The sequence below is a fragment of the Gavia stellata genome, chromosome 18, assembly GCF_030936135.1.
Source record: "Gavia stellata isolate bGavSte3 chromosome 18, bGavSte3.hap2, whole genome shotgun sequence".
In the NCBI taxonomy this organism is placed as follows: domain Eukaryota; kingdom Metazoa; phylum Chordata; class Aves; order Gaviiformes; family Gaviidae; genus Gavia; species Gavia stellata.
In genome coordinates this window covers 5,130,920-5,153,247 of record NC_082611.1, presented here as the reverse complement: position 1 = coordinate 5,153,247, position 22,328 = coordinate 5,130,920, and the positions used below count along the sequence as shown (strand labels likewise).

Here is a 22,328-nt window from a genome sequence, read left to right as displayed (position 1 = left end):
ATTATCACAAATCATAGGTGTATGTACTTCAGCAAGCTTGCAGCTGCAAAAACCAAACACAGATCAGGACTGTTGTGAATTGAGCGTCTTAACTCCCAGAAATCTTGCTGTCCTTTCAGTTTTCATCTTTATCTTTATTTACTTTGCTTTTATGTACGATGTCTAAACGGTTCCTCATAGAAGTAGGACAGAGAGGAATCTAAGCCCTTGAATATTCCACTGTTGCTGTGTTCTCTCATTTCATATATTATTGCTCAGCCTTACGGATGCCAACAGAATAGTGGAACAACGTCAGCAGTGACTTTGGTTTGGAAAGCTGACTTTAATGTCTGCATACTGTCACTGTCTCATTTTGTTTTTTATTTTCTTGAAGTGTTTGAGTTATTTTGATATCAGTAGTGTGTGGTTAATATCTAGTTTCTACAGACCTCCTACTCCTTTGGAAAACACCACCTTTCCTTTGTTCCCCTCCCCGTCCCAAGTGACGGTTGTGAACGAAGCTGACATTTGATCTTGTGTAGGTACCGTTTTGTCTGATATGACTGTGCAGAATCTCTCTTTGCTTTTCAAAGAAAATTTCCTTACAGGTTTTCTGTCGATCCTATTTGTGCCGCAGAAAGCGTAACTGTCAAGGAGTCGGCGTATGCCCTCCGTGAGCTCATCTGCTTGGGTCTGTAGCTCTTTCACTGTCAGCAGCAGTGCAATATGCTTAATATCCTCATGCCCGTTTGCTCCCATACCTGTAAAGGTTAGGGAGGGGCATCAGAATTACGATTTATTTTCCAGTTAGCAGAGCTGCACAGGAGACTTTGTTTTTAGTTCTGTGGAGTTTTAATACGTGGGTTTTGCTTTGCACTTACAGGTGCCAAAACATAGCCTAGTTTTGTTCATTTTTTTAGCTGTTTTGCTTTGAATAATTTTCTAATAGGTTTAGGATCCATTGTACGTTTTGAAGCATGTACCATAAATGAATACATAATAACGGTATCTGTTTCAGAGAAATAGCTGAAGAGGGTTCAATATAACGAGTGTAAATTTCAGGGGACTAATTACTAGCTGCATTAGAGAGAGGCGTGTCACTCCACCTGGCATGGATTAGAACTCCTTTTCATTAATATCAACTCAGTAAAAAGATATAAAAACCTTATTTTAATTAGAGGAAAAAACAGGGGCAGATCGTGCACATAAATTGCTGGAAATATGAACAACTCTAGTCACCTAATTTTTAAAATGAATGTGTTTGGCACAATGCAATAATTCTCAAATTACAAGAATTCACAGTAGACCGTGTCTGTGGGTGACTTGAGACATATGGCCTTAAACATTTTGGGGGCAAATTTATAATCTAATTTGAAAAACACAGTTCCAGGGAAACACAGTCATTAAGTATTCCTGCCCACACGGAGCCAGCAATGTGAACCTTCATTTGAAATAAGATTTTCAAATAAATAGTAGCATGCATTGCTGTCATTTGCACTAATATAATTTTGGATGTTTCATGACCTGTTTAGACCCAGTTGCGATATAGCTCGGCTTTCAAATGAAGTATCTTCATGGAGTTAGAAGGGGACATGCTTATTTTATTCCAAAGAGGTTTAGGTTTCAGGGATTAATCAAAAAATATTCTGAATAGTCTTTTAACTGAAGAACTGAATTAACACTTAAAGAATTCTGCTGAGTACAATTAAGATAAAAGCCCATTTTTTTTGTTTTATTGTATTCTGGGATATCTGTGCTGTGTGATGTAATGATATAACTCAGATTCATCACGTTGTGCCAATGAGGAGATAATAAAAGCTCCTATGAAAAGTATCTATGCATGCTTAAGTTAAAGCCTATAAATTGTCATTCTGAATTTGGTAGGAATATTCAAATGATAAAAATTGAACACATTGATAAATCTTTGTAAAAATCAAAGTAAAACTATGTTGTTCATTACGACTGTGATGCAGATCTACATATGATAGTGTTAAAAGATACTTTTTCTCAGGCCATTGGTAGACCTTGTTGAAGTCCTACCAAACAAAGGATGAACCATTTAATTTTTATTTGAACTTTTTGCAATATCATATTGACATGAAAATTTGAAAGATTAATTCAGTAAACTCCGTCAGTACGGCAAATTCCAATACTACCGCCTATGCTTCTCCCCCTGGAGAAGGAAGGAGATGGAAATGTACTCCAAACCTGCAAAAACTAGCTTTCCGCAGTAGATCTAATCTGTAATATTAAATTAGAAATGATTTTTGAGGAATTTGAAATTAATGCATGAATTGTAAGGTAGATAGGGAAATACAGAAGAAATGCTTCTTGGTGAGTAAGCAGGGTTATTAAGCATATTGCAAGTGCATGCAAAAATTCTTGACAGAAAGAAAGTAATTTCTAAAACCCCCAAAATCCCATTGTAAAGTAGAGAGCAACCTGTGAGATTCTTTGTTTCCAATAAATTAACTTGGAGAGGCAATCAGAGTTATATGAAAATACCCAATATCCGCAAGACGATAGAGATCTAAACATGGAAGTTTTTCAGACAGTAGCAATTACAGCGGAAGAGCAAGCAAGCAAAGCCCAGAGTACATTCTGGGCAGTTTAAGTTAAATGAAGGATTAGCACAGCCTGTTCAATCTAACAGAGGCTTATTTAATAGTCTGACCTGGCAAGTCTTGTGTCACCATGGAGCTTCTCCAGGCTTCCTGGGACAGACAAGTGACAGTCATCCCTGGAGGAGAAGAGAGTCAGTGTTGAAAATTTTATGGCATGTTTCCGATATCAGAATTGCTCTTCTCTACGGTAAAACAAGCTTCTGTACAATTCTGGGGTTTGTTGTGTATTGAAGGAGGGAGAACAGCCTTTCAAAATGTTTAGTTTATTGATTGTCAGAAAGAAGACTTGCCATTTAAATTTTTTCAAGATACTCTGCACACTCACTGTATCCACTGCTCCATGAGCGAGCAAATCCTCCCCAAACCACTTTCCTTTACGAATCGGAGCGCCCAGGAGATGAATAGGCTTCGTTTATATTAGTTTTCAGTTTAATCTCTCTTCCTGCCAGATCTTTTATCTTCCACCAGGAGAGGAAAAAGAATAAATAAAGTATTCTACAGATGCAGCATATAAACAGAGCAAAGCCCCAAGGTGCTGAAGAGATTAATAGGCCCTGTTGTTGAATCAAACTGCTCACTACATTGAGTTGCTTGGGTTAAGCACTCTCAGGTGGTGTTTACACTAGCAGTAAACAAATGAAATGCTCTAGGAAATGGACCGCTACCCAAGTAGCTCATACAAGGGTATTTCACTCTCTTGTTGGTGTCTGCTCTTCCATTTTCCTCAGGAAGCTGCTTCAGGCAATGTACTAAGTCAGCCGTACCTTAACTTTGGCTTACTTTGATTTGTTATTGTGCACTCTGGCTGTAGCGAGGTGAAGAGTTGTTTGTGAAGTTTCAAGAGAAGCTTGATAAAATTCAGAAGGAACTAGGGTGCAAACAACTCCTAACCAATGCTTTTCTAGGTAGCATAGGTCTTTCTAAAAGAAGTTCAACATTCAGCTAAGATGAATTGTCATCAAGATCTTGCAGCTGAAGTGACTCTTGGTAAATCATCATCAGCTGGTGGGGACAGAACTTGACTGTTGTGCAAATGTCCCTCTCCAGCATTCCCAGTATTCTGCTGTGTCGTTTTTCCTGTTAAAAAAGATTTTGTTCTCGGAAAACCTTTACTGGAATAAATATATTTTGAATAATTCGAAGGTGCAGTGTTTATAGCCCAACTGGCATCGCGCCCCAGAGGATTTAAACTTGCTAAGGAATCTGCCAGAAAAGCACTAAATTAGTGGTTTACATCTTGGTGTGAAGTTTAGCCGCCTTCCACATTTGGGACCTCTCATCTTCATTTTCAGGCAGACGTCTAGGTGACCTGCCAGGAGCTGCAATGCACTTCTGATGAGCAACATGCACAGATACGTTGCCAAAATCTACAGCTAGCTCCTCGGTAATTTCCAGAAGTGTTAGTGATTTTGAGCAGGGAGCATGAAAACAGCTGGTATTATTTAAAAACTGAACAAATCTTTAAATTGGCTGATTCCATTGCTGTACTGTTGCAACACAGACCAAATGTCACTTCTCCTTGACTATTTCAGTCGTGACTTTGGGAAGAATGTGTGACACCAGCCTAGGAAGAAAAGAAGTCAGGATATTTGATTTTCAACATGTTTCATTTCAAAGAGGTCAGAAAACTTGAAAATGTAATTTGGGCATCAGAGGAGCTCGGTCTGTCAACTATGTGAACTGACAATGAGGGTTTTATAGTACTGCCAGGGCTGTTTATACCTGGGAATCTTCCTAGGAAATGAGCAGACTGAATGCCATCTACTATCTCTAGCAAAAAATCGCAGACATGTAGAATTCGCAGCAGAAGCTTTCTCAGGTCTTACAGCAAAGGGCTGATTTGGCAGAGAGACTCACGCTTCTACACCTGCTTGCAAGCTGGGTAGGAAGATACTCCAAACTGACTGCGAATTTTATTGCAGTCCTTCCACCAGAGCCACTCACGGGTGTGGTGGTGTAATGGCCTGCCAAACAGATGGGTTGTGAAATACACAGCCCATCTGTCTTTATCATGCTTGTTTCCTCTTTTATTAAAATGTTAATGAATATAGTTTTTATTTATTATGCCATGACATGTGCAGCATCGCTTTCCAGTAGACAAATGTGCAATCTGCATAACCGTGTGGGCTGACAGGAAGGTTTCTTCTGCTGAAAAGAAACTTCTTCCCAAAGTTCCTCTGAGGAAAACAAGCACAAAGAGCTCTGAGCAGTCAGAGGCGTTTGCGCACTTCTGCAGGGCTTTTAACAAGCACTTCCATGATTTTTCACATGTAAATTATTCCAACAGATTCTCCCTGGAAGGTTCACCTATCAAATCTTGACCCAACGATGACCGGTGTCACTGTGAGCGGACTCACTCCAGCCCGGACCTACCAGTTTAGGGTGTGTGCGGTTAACCAGGTGGGAAAGGGCCAGTACAGCTCTGAGACCAGCAGGTACAGTAAGAATAAATATCTGTCTGCTAAAGGTACAATAACCTAGAATTATTGGGAGGAAGAAACTGCTGATTGTTTGTGAACGAAGAAAATAAAGTCGTCTTTTGCACAATAATTGGGGAACGGAGCAGTTAGCATTACCCAGGCCTCTGGAGAGTGCTCTGCAGCTGTCAGTAATTGGTGATAATGGCAATTAGGCGATGCGGGATATCAGCACGCGATAGGAGAGGTGCCCTCATATTTCCAGACTATCATCTGAGCAGAATCTTGGAAGTATTTTTTTGCTCTTGTGCTAAGCCACAGCAGTTAGCCGGGGAAGGAGTACAGCATTCACCCAATCATTGCAATGTCACTTCTGGAATTCACCCAGATGCGACACAGAAGGATGGCTTCATCAAATTTAGTTTCAAATGCATCCCCCTTCTTCTCTGAACCAGAGCTTGCTGTGAGCTTGAATTGCAGAACAGCCAAACTCTAAATGGCTTTTTTCAAAATGTAGGAGTTTGATATGAAAAATATTGAAAGAGCTGAAAGAAACAATTTGGAAGGAGTCACAGACACTGGACCTGAGCTCTAACTCATTCAGGCTTGTAATCTTTTTAAAGAGTTGTAGGAGCCTGGGTGATTCAGAGAGAATAAGGTTACCTCAGCTGTCTGTCTTGTTGCTTGCTTAACTGATTTCCTATTATGTTGATTTGTTGTAACTATTTCATGCATGTCTTCAGCAGTTTGATCAACGCTATATTTCTTCTTCTTCATCAGACTTTGATAAAAGAAACTGGTTCACATGGAGTGGATACATGTAATAGAAACGTTATCTATCATTTATTTCAACACCCACCTCCACCACATTCTTTTCTACTTAGGTTGATGCTACCTGAGGAGCCTCCCAGTGCCCCACCTAAAAACATAGTGGCCAGTGGGCGCACCAATCAGTCTATCATGGTCCAGTGGCAACCTCCTCCCGAGAGTGAACATAATGGAGTTCTTCATGGGTACATCCTAAGGCAAGTAATTTCCTAACCTGGAAAGTCTGGAGTTAGATCTGTGTGTGCATGAGGGAATTCAGGATGGTGTGACTTAAGAGTGTATTAAAAACTATTTCTACTTCCATTAAATATATTAGTTATTATTTACAAATGCTGTGGCTGCCCTGGTTTATTACAGATGAGAAAACACCTCTGTTCAAGTGGCCACAAGGGTGCAGGCACTTAAATTCTAGCCTGTCTATACCAGAGAGTCAGTGAGCTGGGGTCTTTGTTAGCTACTCCGAATAGACTGCCTAAGTGGACTAGCTCCCTATGGAGACTTTCAGCATCCAGATAGCTTTTTTCCATTTTCAAAGTGAAGTGAAGCACCAAGTACTAAAAGCGTTCACGTGGGAAGTTGGTACAGTGCAGCCTATGCATTGGAGATGTATATTTGCTTATTACAATCTCAGCTTCCTGTTAGACAGGTTAATTTAATTTATCAAAGACACAACAGGGCTCCTGCACTATGGAAGAGCAAGAATAGAATCAATAAACTTCAGGTTTGTGCCAAACAAAATGGAGAGAGGGAATGACAGGTCAGATGCTTCATGACAGACCTTGATTTGGTTTTGAAAATCAGATGAGTAAGATTCTTTTGGCCTCATCTGTATTTATTAATGAGAAACAGATTCAGGCCAGGAACTGGAAATCCTGAACACATCCCGTCTTTCTGCTTACACAGGATTTATTGTGTTGGAAAGGGGGTTGCCACACTGAGAGACTTCGCAGAGCATTTCCCTTGTGTACTTTTTTGGGACTCAGTTATTCACTCCTGCCCAATTCAGCCACAGCTTACTTGCTCGTTTGGCATCCTACACATCCTGCAGTGCTAGCAGCCAGCTAGGGCCACACCCTTAGTAAGGGAGGCATTATCTAAATCAGGGTTTTTGCAGGAAACTCCCAAGCATTGCACCACCACTGACATATTTCCAAGTGATGGTTACAGCCTATTGTAGGCAGGCTGCTGACATGTTTAATGCAGCGTCCTTCAGACCTGCTAAAAGATAACTAAATGCTACGGTTTAAATGCCGACATCCTGTTCATGCTCTGTTCCGACTCTTGCTGGCATGGATGGAAATGCTTTTGCGATGTTAAGAGTGTTGGTGAGCTCCAAAAATAGTGCTGGAAAGTTCCATCTCTCTGCAGGCAGACTTGAAGTCTGTTAATCTCCCTGTCACCTGCCCAGAGCCTATTACGGTGGTGAGCCACTTGTGCAAGCGCCGGCAGTTTTCAGAGCTGGACTCAGTTTGAAAGCTGGGCCAGTCACCAGTGACAGGTGGGAAAAGGTGCTTTAACTCCTGTCGATAGCTAGAATCTTTTCATGAGACTTGGGTACCTATTTGCACAGGGTACAAGTCTTGCTTGTACAGTTCTTTCCTTCAAACTGGTCTACTCGATGATGGGATTAATTCCTTAGCAATTCCCAATGGGTCTTACCCAGTCTCAGTATTAAGTCCTCTGAGAAAGCAATCCCATAGCCTCCTACTTCTGGCAACCTGTTCTGTTTTCTCCATATAGCGTTTTCAATAATGTTTAACTTAAGTGTTTTCTACAACGTCTATCAGCATAATTGATCCCTGTCCTCACTGTAACATCTCTTTCCATTTTAATAGAGAGTGATCATATTCATTATGCTCAATCTGTGAACATTTTTGATGTCTACATGCTTTGTCTTGACTACAGAGCAGAGAAACCATTCGACAGGAATTTTAAGATTATCATATAAAAGCACAACTGTCCCAGGTAATAAACCAGGCTGTTCTTCCAAGTCAAATTGTGTGGTCACAGCAACGTGCGCTGAAGAAAAGTCTTCCTGCACTGATTTCTGTAGCGTAACAAACTGAAAACCACCACGCATCCCAGAGACCCAATGCTTAAGACGTGCAAGATACTAAATTGATGGAACACCTGATCTTTAAAAGTGAAGGTGCACTGCACAAGTCATATGGAGTATACGTCAAAGTCCATGGTGAGAAAAATCATGAAGACATGACATTTCTGAACTGGCCTCCTTCCTCTGCCCTTTTTCGCACTGGCTGTATTGCATTTAGAGGACTGCCATGCTAACAGCATAACAGATTAAATCACAGGAGTGCTCTGCACTTTGTCTGCTAGGTGTGAGACAAAACATGGCTGCACAAAGGATTGACTTTGCCAGGAAGCACACACCCTTCACAGGAGACAAGAGAAAGAAAAAGTTGCTATTTCATAAAGTAGAAAAGGATCAAGACATTCAATAAACTCAGCCGAGGGCTGATATTTCTTTAGTTCCATTTGTATTTCGTAAATGGAATCGCACCAGTGTAGCATTACAAATATGAAGTATGCCAAAATATGGTCGGGCAAGCAGCTCCCCAGCAGCAAATAGAGGGGTTGTCAGTGATTAAGAACTGATCTCTTTGTAAGAAGACTTTAGAACAAAATATGGCTGAAATACAGGAAGCTGTCGAGTCATAGAAGTTGCACCAATTTAACTTAGATGAATTTAAAATCAGACTGTGAGATGTCAATGAAATTGTTCTGTGTCGATAAGCTTTTGGTGGCTACCGTGAAGCAAAAGATGAACAAGAGTGCATAAAAGCTGTGTGGCGAATAGAAATACAAGTGTTTCCGTATTTGTCTTTTTCACGGAATAATAATGCCTTGTGCCCCTTACTTGGCCTTCTGATTTTTTTTTTATGAATTAGCATATTGTAAGCATCCATTGTACCATTTTCCTAATGGAAGGAAAACAAACAGTATTATTCACATTCACAGATTTGCAAGGTTGGTTTGTTTTCTGTAATTTAGTTCTTCTCCATAGTTTCTCGGCCTAAAGAGACACCTCAAAGGGGCTCTGTTTTCTGCAATGCAGTTTTTAAATGGGAAAACATACTCAGTGTTTCAGCTTCCCATGTCTCAGCAGAAAGTTTGTCAGGATGTTTACCGCTCATTTGTATTTGGTACAGCCCTTCTCCTGGAATTCCAATGCTTAACTAATACTTCAGTCTCAACTGTATTCCACCCTTATTTTAATCACTCTGTGAAGTAAATCCTGGTGGAAGCCAGAGATGGCAGTGCCTGAGACTCTAGAAGGTCAAAGCCCCCTGAGCTCTTCCTTTTCAGATTTCAGAGGAGAAGGAAAAAAACATTTCTCAAGCTGATTTACAGCAGCACCCTGATAAAAATCACATCCGAGCTATTTTTTCTACTAAATCACAGCTTTTACTAGACAAGCCACATTTAAAAAGCTGTAATTTTTCTGCAACCGTAAAACAGGATAAAATACCCGTTTTGTTTAGCCCTGAGCATGTAATCTCAGTGAGATCAGATTATAAATACTATAGCAGTCAAACACGATATGGTCTTATCGGGAGTTAGTCTGTTGTTTCTGATTATTTTTCATTATTCTTTGTATAATTCTGCTGTAAAAGTTTGCATATTGCCCCTTCACAAAGGAAGCTATTTTGCCAGTCAGGATACTTGCTATAATTGATACCATCTAATTAACTAGCAAATTTTTATTCCCGTATGGTAGGTATCGCCTGGCCGGCCTCCCTGGAGAATACCAGTATAAGAACATCACCAGTGCAGAAATTAACTACTGCTTAGTGAAAGACCTGATCATTTGGACCCAGTATGAAATCCAGGTGGCATCTTACAATGGAGCTGGGCTGGGAGCGTTCAGCAGACCTGTGACAGAGTACACTTTACAGGGAGGTGAGCAAATCGGACCAATGTATCCTTTATAGTTACAGTTTCTAGCACAGTTTCCTAAGAGGAGATGCTCTCTCTGATAGTCCCACCTAACAACTTGTCAAATGAATGGTCATTTCAGTCAAATTTGATTGACAGCTTGGGGTAGGAAACACCTACAAATTTCAAATGCCTAAGTGGAGACAAGATGAGACTCTGCTACTATCTCTGTTGTAGAAAAAGCTGTGAGCGAATTGAAAAATTATCTGTTTTTGTTGACCCTCGTGATGACATGTTACCACACTTGCAGGTCAGAGTTGGCCGCAGCACAAGTAATAAATAGAAAAGCTGAAGAGAGCTGGGGTCCCGTGGAATGGATTTATAGGACATGTGACAGGCAGGGGCTGAGGTTACTCTGCCAGGAGGGTCAGAGAGAATATGGCAGGGAATTGGGTTTATCGTGGTCAAGATATGCAATATGCTGTATGTGCAATATAGGAGACAAAATTTGAGTGACCTAGCTGTGTTAGTTCTGATAATCACAGAATACCTTCTTTTAGAAATATGGAATAAACTGTAGGGAGAGAAATACAGCCTGTGGACAAGAAGTGGTTTGTAGCATTTCAGGAATGGTGCAGACATTTGCAAAGAGGAAGATAAAATGATCTTTAAAGCCCTGATTTTTATGCTACACTCGCCACACCTTTCTGGTAAGTGCTTTAAGAAGAGTATAAATTACATCAACAAAAGGATATGTAATTACTTTTTACAACCAGTGTAAAGCATGTTTACACCTCTAGATTGGTATAAAAATCCGTAGGATAATTAACTACCAGGCCCTTAAAGCTTTCATATATTCCCTTAATTGCAGGGTTGTGCTGCATTCTGAGCACTGGACAGTACATGGTCTCTGCTTTATTGGTCACAAATCAATTAAGCTATTTTAAAAACTTGCAGATTTACAGTACATCAGTTAATTTACAATCAGTGAAGAACATGGAGCTGTTTGTGAATTGTTACTAGAAGTACATTATAACATGATTAGATACGGTTTGAGTCGCGGGGTGATCTTTAAGAAAAGATTATTCATATGCAGCGCTAATTAACCACAACAATTAAAGAAGGAAGCTATCTATATTTTGTCTTAGGGCATGTAAAGTTGCACAGTTTAGAGGAGTCTAGGCACACTTAACCTCTTTCTAGAAGTATTTATAGCAGACTTTGAAATGTTTTTCTTAAAGTCTTCTCCTTGCAGCCAGGATTAATTTTTTTTTGGTATCCCACTAAAGACCAGATCTCTGCTGAGAACTGGTTTGCACACAGAATTTGAATCTCTTCTGTGAATATGCTTGTAATTCGTTACTTTGCGTATTTGCACATTTTAAGCTATCATAGCACCTCAACCTTCCATCTATTAAGACTCAGGTTCGGACTTCACGCTCTTTTTCTTAAACCCTGCAATTGACTCTAATTTCCCTTGATATTACGTGCTGTTGTTATCATCCTTTATTGATTGGTTGTCTGTTGTCATTTATAAGGATATAAATCCTCTGTTATAGATTAAGTGTAGTCAGTCCTGCATTCAGATTAATCAGCAAGAGTGTTTAGACTGCAGGACAACCTGCAATGGCCTGTTTGTCTTTATGTAGTTCCTAAATGCTGAATGGTGGGTAGGCATAGAAGAAAAACTAGATATTTCTTATGTATTTGATATCAGTATTTAATAATAGCAGTAAATATCTACTTCATGGGCGCTGCCATCTCCTAATGAATGCCTTGCTGAGTTTCTGTGCAAATCACCAAAGGCATACGGTCGGTTCTAAAAAGAGTTTGAAGCCTTGGTGCATTTAGAGTTGAAAAGGGAGGTTGGTTGGTATCAGTATCATTTGAAACTGGTTTAATATCAGGTCTCCATATGTAATGCGCTACTGTCTGAAACTCTGCTCCTTTATTTTTCTTGTGGTTGGGAAATGACGGGAAAAGCCAGTGGCTGTTTCTTGCTCCGGAATGTCCTTCCTAAACCAAACCATCAGAGTAAGAAAAAGCCATGTGTAAAACTGCCTTGTAAATCATATTCTGATTTTAATACGAGCGGAGATAAATGTCAAGACACAGACTCCCATCCATCCCCCTCTCCTGCTACCACCACCACTGCCTCTATTCTGATGTGCATTAAATGAGGTGCGCTGTGCTGGCAAGAACCTGTCTGTCTGCAGATGAAAAATACCTGAAATACCTCATATTAATCAAAGGTGCTCTGCAGTCAAAGCCTGGCAGGAAATGAAAACTGGGAGCAGATCAACCCATTGGCAGGAGCAGATCAGGACATTGGCATCTTTGTCGTAGGGAATATTGACTGGCCGTATAAGCTGTGAATTTATACCAGAACCCAGTCTATTAATCCCTTATTAGTCCCTGGCATTGCTTTAGCCACTGATAACTAATCAGCTACTCAAAGCTCTTCAGAAATCACCAGCTTCTAGAATGTAGCCAAACTCACAAGATGCTGAAAGATCTAAACTTGTAGAGAAACTGGCATATGATGTCAGTTAGATAAAATGTCAGAAAGACTTACTGGCAAAGCACTGAACTTCCTAGCGCTAGGGTCAGACAGTTTGACTGTCTCTAAATCTTGAAAGTCTTTTCAGAGTGATATTCGGCCTAATCCTTTGATGCTCTGTATATATAGGTCTTTCTTCATCAGAGTTTCTCCAGCTGTTCCTTACTTTGATGTTACTTTTCACAGGGATTTGTGCCAGCCTTCTGCATAGGGCAGTTTTTACTTATTTAAACAGTGTCCTGCGGGACTTTTCATTGCCATGTGAAAAACTGAAGTTTCCCAATACCTTTTCATGTAGAGTAGCTTTGTGAGATGTATAAATATCTTTCTGGGTGGTGGTGATGTTGCTTCTGCTCTGTAATATTGGACATGTTTACCTTTTCCTGCAGGTTGATTTGAGAAAGCTGAAGCTTCCATCCTTTACTTTGAGCCTGTCCCTTTTATCTCACTAGCATGAATACTTCTGAACTTCTCTCTCTGTGAAAAACTCCCACCGCTCCTTAGATTTAGGCAAAGCAAGAGTTATAAGACATATAGCTTTCATTAGGCTCCTTGTATTGACATTAACCAACTTTTGTGTTATGTCTTTTGATGCATATCCCAAAAGCCAGACTTAGGTCCTAAAGTTCATAGCTCTCAACATGTAGTTCGATATTGGGTTATTTTTCCTTCTGTGCTGTGCATATACACCTTGAAAGGCCAGGGAAGTCTGAGCAGAAGGCCCCTCCTGAATAAGAGTGGGAGAGTCACCAGACTAGTGAGCCTTGATGGTGTGGAGAGAAGGACAAAAGCAAGATGAGTCTGTTCAGCCAGGCCCAAGGTGGTTTCTTCCTCAGGCAGTAGGAGGTGAATCAGAAATTTATGAGACTGAGACAGAAGAGCTGGAGAAAACCCGGTTAACTGAAAACTTCCTACTTTATGTAGGAAATAATCTTGAAAATAAGGATCAATATCTCTCAATAAGGGTTGTCCTCTACAAGTATTCCATGTTATCTCAGTGAAAAGACATTTCCCTTAGTTTTCCCTCAGGCTTTCTTGGCAAAAGCATCTTAAAGATACCGTTCACTTCCTTTGGGGAACCTACCAAGAACCTTGAAGCATCCATGGCCATGTTGGGCTCAGCTGCTCCTGTGCAGAAGCAGGTTGGAGTTGTAGTGGCTGCATTTTATCTTTCTCAGTTTTATCACTGTTAGGTGTCATTTACCATTTACTGCCTTTTTTTTTTTTAATGATATCACAAAGGTTATGAAATCAGCAGTTGTCTCGGTGAGGCCCCTGGCCCCCAGCTCTTAATAAAGCAGTAAAAGCTTGTCCTTGTGAGAGGCGTGCAAGAAAGGAAGACGGCATTTCCCAGCTGCAAGAAGCAAAACTCATCAGTTGGCGCCAAACTCACACTACTGAATTTCAAATATCGGCATCTGTAGGATTGCAGAGACAACTTTTTCTCTGCACCTGCTGCAGATCATGGCACAGCAAAGGGTGTTGGCCGGGAGCGTAGGGGGATAGGCTTCACAGCAGGAATCGCGTGCCCCCGCAGCAGACTCTCCCCACCGCTCCCACCGGGGATGCGCAGCTTAGCACCCCAAGCCACCGCATTAAAGGAACAACCAAATCTTCGCATAGTGAAAAACCTGCAGGTCCCCGAGCCTGCCTTATTGAGACATGGAAGCTGCCACCTCAAAGGTCAGGAGCTGCGGAGGAGTAGGAGACTTTTCTACAAGCCTCTGTTGAAGATCTATATTTAAGACCAGTAGTCTGGCTGTCAGAATCTCTGCAGGGTTTACATGCTATTTGCACATAGCTAGAGACAGAATAATTACATGTACACATGCTTAACCGTTATGCCTTCTCTTCTCTCAATTATCTCGTCAGCCAAACCCTTTTAATGGCTTTTGTCTAGAGTGCTTCCATGACCTTTTCTGCTTAGAATGCTGTGCACTAACTTGCAGTCCCGGGGGCTGAGCTCTTAACAGATTTCCAACCACGTAAACTTTATTGGCAAGAAAGTAACAGTTGGTTTTGTCTGACCGCTTTGATCTGCAATTCTGAGATGATTCCCAAATGGGTCTCCACTGTGAGATGGTTGAGGAATACTTGCAAACATGATGAAGAACAGGTTTAAAAACTGAGCGTGTAGGTTCTTGGGGACTACTCTTGAAACACGTCTTTGACACTGGCAGCTTCTGTACTGCTTGACAACAAGAAACTTGTAGGAAGGGGATAGATATCTACCGCTAAATTAGAAAATCCTCTATGTGGACAGTCGCAGTTTCAGTAAGTTACTAACCATGATCTCGGAAAAGTATTGGAGTTTTGAAGTGACCAGAAGGTTAATTCTGATTTAGCTTCTGTGAAACTTCTTTTCTTTTTTAAATGCAAAACTGTTCAGATACCCAAAGAAGTCTTTAATATCAGGACATAAAAGGAGAACTTTATAGTGGCACTTTGAAGTAAATTTGCGATTATAATGCCAATATTTTACTGATTAAAAATATAAAAATGTGTCATATTATGCAGTATAATTAAGCTTATGCATATCAGATGGACCATGTTCTTTCCATCTTTTAAATGCATTCATTGAGATGCAGGTGTTGATTTTTCAATAAAGATGTCCAAAGAAGAATTGTAATATAAACCATGATTTCCAAGATTCTGAAGGGTTTATGTTTTCTGTTCGTAATTTTTACCATTTTTCTTCTTGTAGCAGGTACTTTTTGTGCTATGATGGTTTATTCTTGTTTCAGGAAATTACCTCCTGATGAAAGAAAAATATTTCCCTTTTTGCAAGAAATAACTAATGCATTTGGTTATCCAGATTTCTAAAACTGTAGTAAACCAGCCTAAAGTGCTTGCCTGGGCTTTTTTGAGGACTGTAAGGACTGCAAATGAAAACTTGGAGCTTGCTGATGCAGGTGTTTTCTCCTCTCAAAAAATTTGCAATATTTTGAATTGTATCTAAAAGACTCATCAGACCCTTAGAATAAAATCCTTGTGATATTGAAATCACTGGAAATTTGCTATTCATTGTACAGCATCCATGGGATCCTGCACCGAAGAAAATAATGCCCACAGAAATGAAGCAGCAATGTGCATGCTAATCCGTGTTTCAGGAAAATGATCAAGGCAGTGGGAGTGTCCTGCTGGGACTGCTTGTACCATTAACTCTCAGGTCACCTGTATGTGTTTCTTATGCTCTGGGAAATACAGACTCTTCCTACCACTGCCGAAGTTCTGTATTTCAAGTGTGGCTGTCAGTGGGCAGCGTATGGGTTATATATAGGTGTTCTGTACCATCATTGTGTTACAAAATCAACCTAGCACATACAGAGTTCTAATGTCACAGCTCAACAGAAGGAGGAGGAATGAACGGAGAGGATGATGCTCAGCTGATTTAGACTTCATGACAGAAGGAGATTATCTGTCTGATATCCAGCTGACTTTCTGATAACAAACTAACTCGAAGGCTTCTAATACAATTTTCATCTGCAATAACAAATCTCTGGCAGTTACAATATCTGAATATGCAAATATGCAGGAAAGTAGGAAGTTCGATTTTTTAAAAATCTTATTCACATCAACCATTAATTATACGAAGTATTGCACACAAAAGCAAATTGAAATACATCTTGTGGCTCTCATAATAAACAGTTTCATCAAAGAACATGAATAAGAAAAAATGCATTTAGTAGGGGAATGTAGCCAAAGCAGCTCATTATGACTGTAGAGTGACTTTAATATACATGACTGTATATCAGGATGATTTGGTGAATCTCTTAACTACAAAACCTTTATGATGTCTACAGGTCATTAAGATAATATTATAACTTTCCAAAAGCATACAGGGAGTTATGATACATGGCAGGAAGTAGGACCCAGATTCTAATGAAAATTTAGAGTAGTATCAGATAAATTCTGGTTTTAGAACTTAATAATCATGCATAGTTCATAAATTGTGACATCAGATTTTAAATTAGGGCGAGAAAATTCTGCATAATATGCAGTTTCTGAGGCTAAAAATACGTGCAGAGCTAAATTTTCAAGCCATGGTAGACATCAGGGAGTTTTAGCGTGACACGGCATGAAAGTGGATGTTCTTGTCATTTCAAACTTGACATCTTTGAGCATTTCTCCATTTTTCTGTGCTGATGTTTCTAGGCTGTGGATGTCTTTGATAAGTGTACGCTGTCCTAGCTCTGTTGGCTGCAGTCTCACTATAGCTTGTACGCCAATTAAGAATAATGCCCCTTTATGTCTTTTTCAAACAAACCTACCTTTTGGTGGAAAAAGGGGCATTTTTACATTTTTGAAGTTAATGTCTTGATTTCTTCTTCATACAAAGACTCATCTTCCAAAAGTACTTTGAAGCTTTAAAAGTTTGTGATCTGTTTTTGAAAAGTATGGAGCAAACCACCATTTCTCAGTGGGAATTGTGGATACTTTTTAGAAGCATAGGTCATTGGGCTGTGGTAGAAATTTTCCCTTGGAAGCAGAAGGAACAAAGCTTTCCAGGCTTCAAAACCACTTGTGGATAGTTCCTCTTTCGCAGAATACAAATGCACATGGCTGCCAACAGTAATATTTTTGAAGCTTTAATAAACTTATTTTATAGGTTTCAAAGGGTATTTTTTATATTCAAATAGCAGTTTTCTTCTTAAATTTACCTATAAGCTTGGTACTTTCAGAAAAATAGACCTGTCTAATAGTATTCTTTCCTCTGAGAACTATAGAAATGACATCCTAAAGCAGTAAGTTGAAGAAATTGCCTGGAAGGTATTTAAAGAGACACTATATTAAATGGCAAAATGTTATTTTTTGTTGTTTGAAGGCAGTATGCCTTTATGTTCTATGCTTTCTTTTGTATTGAGAAAACATCTGTCTAATTAAATACTTGGCATAAAATGTTTATGTAACTTTTAGCAGATTAGAGGAGGCATTGGCTCAGAATATATATAATCAATTCAATATATATGAATGAGCATCATATCAATACAAAACAAGAACATGTCCAATTCCCAAGAAAAATCTTTATTGCATGTGATATGACTGGTCCTAATTCTTTAAGCAGCAGTAAATAATAAACAGATGCTGTTGCCAGATTATAATTCTCAATCAGAACTTTAATTGTGCGGACTCCATGTTCGCCTGTCTGATCTGCGGTATTAAAAGACTCCAGAAATTTCTTTCTGAAACTGTTCATTCTCTGTGCAGTCGTGGATAATTGGAAGAGATGTGTTCACCTGTCATTACCTAGCTTCTGTCTTAAGTCTTTATGAGAAACTCATCTGCGGAATAGTAAGCTGCAGAAATCATCCCACCCTCCCACCTTGAAAGAATCTCCAATGCAGAATGAGAAATTAACCCGATTACCCTTCTTTCCAAATCATTGCTGGTCACTGTTTCACAAGATGTACATCCTTCTCTCAAGGTTGTTACTACTTTGTGATTTGTGAGCGGCAGTCAGTGGGTTTTGCGTTCATCCCTCCTCTGCTCTGTTTTATTTTGTTTGCTGACTGGGAGCAGTGCCTACAGCTCCACCGCAGAATGTGCAAGTCGAAGCCGTGAACTCCACAACCATCCAGTTCCTCTGGAACCCTCCACCCCAGCAGTTCATCAATGGTATTAACCAAGGATACAAGGTAAATAGAAACACGGGTGCTATAACTTCAAATAACGTTTGCCTTAACTGTCCTGGTATATAACGCTTAGAAGTTGAATCTAATAATCTCCGAATCTCCAAAGTGACTGTATATTTTCAGGGGTATCTTACACGAGTAAAATGAAGAGAGAAGTGAGCAGTTGTTGTTCCTAACATTTGCAATTTACCTAAGTTCTGAAAGGGGAATATGTCATAGGCTGTAAGTTCTGATACCTTTGTCACTTACCTGGAGAGTTTCCAAAGCCAAAAAGCAGTTCAATGTCAAACAATTTGGAAAGTCAGCACAGGAGATATGTCGTTGTGCCACTGAAAATCAACCTTGAGATTTCGATTTACTCTAATGCAAAATTCCCGTTCGTTTCACATGGAACCAAGACATCACACTACATATTTGTCTTAACTTTCCCACTGTGATGATTTGGGAGATATGAGAATGTAAAATTTATTAATATGCTTGATGACACGGACTTAGCATGATAAGTCCCTGTTGATGGGACAACAGCAATATCTATTACAGTACGCAGAGTAGAGAGTGCTTAACAGAGCACTTGTTGGTGCTTTGACCAGTGGAGTGTATGCTAAGAAGGTAGCTGGAGTGGTTTATTTCCGTCTCTCAGGAAGGACTGCTTAATAGAAACTCCTTCAATGGTTTGGCAGTAGGGGTGTAGTAAACAAAGGGTTTAAAAACATTCATGGAAAGAACAAAGAGAAATCTTGTAGGAATCACAGAGCGGGAAGAGAGAAGACGGTATCTTTTATGAGCAGGGCGGAGGAAGGCTGATCCAGGTGTTGGGTGAGCTGAGAAGGATGGGTAGTTCAGAAGACAAGCTGTGAATTGAGGGCTTGTAGGTGGATTTTGGAAGTCTTGGAAGACTTGATCCTTCTCTAAGAATGTCTCAGTGATGGAGAAACTGAGACAGAGGGATGTATGGGAGTTTTAGTATTTTTCCCATCTATATATTTCTCATTAGAAACAGTGATGGTTTCAGAATCCTGCTGCTGAAGTACTATATACATGTAGATGGGTATGTCTGGTTTTCCCAGAGATAGCATCAGCTCTCAAGAGTAGGTGTCTGACAGGGCTGCGAGAGTGTATCGCGAAACCTCAATACAGAAGTAGTACTTGGCTCCTGTTCAGACTCTGGAGAATAAAAGCACTTTGGGGGCTCAGTGGACTGCAGTGCACTCTAATTTTCTGGTGCAAGTCCAAGCATGGTGAGTGCAGTCAGATTTGCAAAAGTCGTATTTCAGATTTTTATTCTTTATCTTATTCAAACAGACTTTCAGTCTGAAGATCCTTAGTCTTCTCGCATAGCTACTTCTAATTTATGTTTCAGTTTCTTTAGCAATGGTATAAAATAACTAAAACCATAAATTGTATCTGTTGGTGGGAAGTGAAAACTTTTGAAATTATCAAAATTTCTCTTCCCTTGGATTTCTTTGATGGCAGTAGATTGCAACAGCTTTACCCTTCCTGTTTCTTGTCGGGATTGTGAATTGCAGTAGGACGACTGTGTGAGAACATTTCTGTCCGTTACTACTTTTTGCATAGTTTTTTGTATGATTTATAAATTATTAGCAGTCAAAGCTAGGCCTTTGCTTTTCCTGAAGGATTAAGCACATTTTTTTCCTTTAACGGCTGGAATAGTTCACCTTTATTTTCTGCACATTTCCTGAAGACTGTGCAATGAAATGTACTCAAAAAAAGAGAAGTTCAGTCCTCCAAAGTTTTAAATGCCAATTGTAATCCACAAAGGTGATTTAGAAAAGAAAATAAAACTTACTATTCCATCAACCATTTTCCATTTTTATCTTTTCTTTGAAATTTATTTGCATTTTAAGAAGTGCTAAAGTGCACCTTTTCAAATATGAAATATTCCTAACAAAATTACTTCTTATAGTCCTCTAACTGTGCCTTCTGATTATCAGAAACTATAGGCATTGGCTAAATGCGTCAAATATGGCTCATTAATTTCAGGCATCTATTCATGTTTATGAGCCTGAAATCAATACAAGTAGCACAATTTACACAGATACTGAGCAAGGCCTAGAATTTTAACACGCTTATATAAGCCACAAGATAAGGATTTTTGGACAAAATAAAAATTTCATAAGCACTTCAAAGCTTTAGACCCCTAAGCCATTAAGGCGATTTCAAAAATGGTTTTAAAATTTCAAAGTCATTTGCCAAAAATGAATTTTTTAAGTCCTCATTTAGGTACCTACACATAAGGTACTCCACACTAAAAAAATATTGATCGCCCAGAAGATCCACTGAGATGAATGAAACCTGGAAGAACTGAGCACATCTGACAAGCACGCCGCTTTAAATGCGTGAAAATGTCTTCAGGAGTCTAACTTTTGGGACCCAGGTGTTGAAAATTGTAGTAATCATCTTTACCACCATTTTCTATTCTTTCTGTAGTTGCAGACCCACTTGAATCATTCACACTTTGGATATCCCCAAACCACCGAACACCGTGGTACTCTTAGCCTGTTAGGCAAGGCTGGTCAATGGGATGCTTGGGGGGCTGTGGGAGGGGAAGGAGGATTTCCCCCTCCCTTCTCTCCCCCCTCACCCCACTAACCTCCACAGCCAGGGGGATCTTTAAAGGAACCCCAAAATAAGATAAAGCATCTATCTCAGAGTAGCACTGAAAGGTCTTTTCTTCCTTCAGCTTCCTTTCAGCAGCAGAGACTATCCAGGCTGGTCAGAGCAGCCCAGAGTGAGACAAAAAACTCGTGTCGTACAAATAATCATTCGCGATAATTTTGGCATTGGGTCAGTGGCAGACATTGAGAATTGCAATACCTCCACTGTATCGGTATATCCCCCATCACTAGTGAGTATTATACACATCCTTCCAGTTATCACAGTAACAGTGTTATATCCATCTGTTCAGTGTCAGAGCTGAGGGTAGTTTAACAGCATTGCTTGGTTTTTTACAATCAGATTAAGATGGTTTTGGCAGCCAAACATACTTTGATTCCAAATAGACACAACTTCTAATGAGACCTCATCCCTGTTTAAATTTTCTAGCTTCTAGCATGGCCAGTGGATGCTCCGGAGACTGTGACTATGGTCACCATTGCTCCAGATTTTCATGGTGTTCATAGTGGCTGCATCAGCAACCTGAAGAAATACACTACTTACTATACATCGGTCCTGTGTTTCACCACACCTGGCGATGGACCACGAAGCACGCCCCAGCTCCTGCGCACCCTTGAAGACAGTGAGTAGTCAACACTGGTAGAGAATCTCGGTGCTCGGGTTTTGTTTGGTTGGATATACAGCCAGAATTTTCAAATCAGGGTGCTTAAAATTGGACCCGAGGTTAACCATCAGTTTGCAATCTCTTGTCAAGTTACTTTGCACCAGACAATGACCTCAACCAGTTGTCCACATCTGTTCTTTTAGCCTGTGGCAAATGAATGATATTTTATATCTTTTTCATTATGGGCTAAACCTGGATGAATTTTTTTTACATTGGTCAGAAGCTGAAAGCTTCATAGTCTGGTTCAGCTAACACACAACACGTTGTTTATGTCTGTGAACCCTTATGCTCTTAAATCCATGTTTAGGCATCCGAATAAATATGAATTGATCTTCTTAGGAACTGAACTCTGGAACTTCCTGTGGAGGTCAATGAGTAATTTACGATTGTTTCCTTCTGTTATTCAATATATTGAAAATGTCTGTATCTATATTATATTGCAAGTGTTTGTATAAAAGAACCAGGATCATAACAATGTGGTAACTTTTATTCTGCAAAACTGGAGTCAGGATGAAATAAAATGAGCTGGATAGTTTAGCATATAAATTATTGCCTGCATCAGAAAATTTTTTGGCCTCTGTGGCCTCTTGGAAGTGTTTGCTCAAGACATATTTGGGACTAACAAGTCTGGTGTGTGGCTGATGCAGATAACAACTAAATTGCGGTGGCCCTCGTAGCTAACGGTGTATCCACAGCCACCTTGGCTCTGGCCAGCACCTCAGTATCTTCCTGTCAGAGAGCATCATAAACACTGCTGCACATTTACAGATCCAAATCAGAATTAAAAAATGCCTAATACATCCATGAAGGTACTGTTTTTAGAAATACTACTTTGCCTTAATAGAAATCTTTTAGGTTAGTCAATGTTCCCGTAAAGAAAAATCTGATTATCATTAACATTCACAGAAGTGAGGCTCAAAGTGCTAATCCAATTTTTCGTGAGATATTCTTGAAAGAACATGACGAAAATTAAATACTTTCCGATGGATTTTCCTTTTGTGGTTAGTCTCCTCCGTATGCTAGACCTGTGCCCCAAAAGCAGATTGTAGACTTAAACATTTGCTTGTTAGAAGAGCACAGAGATAGCAGTTT

At 39.8% G+C, this 22,328-nt stretch overlaps 1 protein-coding gene across 1 annotated transcript in view; it reads left to right on the top strand.

Moving 5' to 3' along the window:
* Positions 1-22,328, top strand: part of SDK1 (sidekick cell adhesion molecule 1) — a 419,880-nt gene that overhangs the window by 297,167 nt on the left and 100,385 nt on the right. The window contains exons 15-19 of the mRNA XM_059826302.1: positions 4,891-5,038; positions 5,905-6,045; positions 9,588-9,769; positions 17,826-17,941; positions 21,002-21,194. Of these exons, the coding sequence (XP_059682285.1) occupies positions 4,891-5,038; positions 5,905-6,045; positions 9,588-9,769; positions 17,826-17,941; positions 21,002-21,194 (780 nt within the window). The remainder of the gene's footprint in view (positions 1-4,890; positions 5,039-5,904; positions 6,046-9,587; positions 9,770-17,825; positions 17,942-21,001; positions 21,195-22,328) is intronic.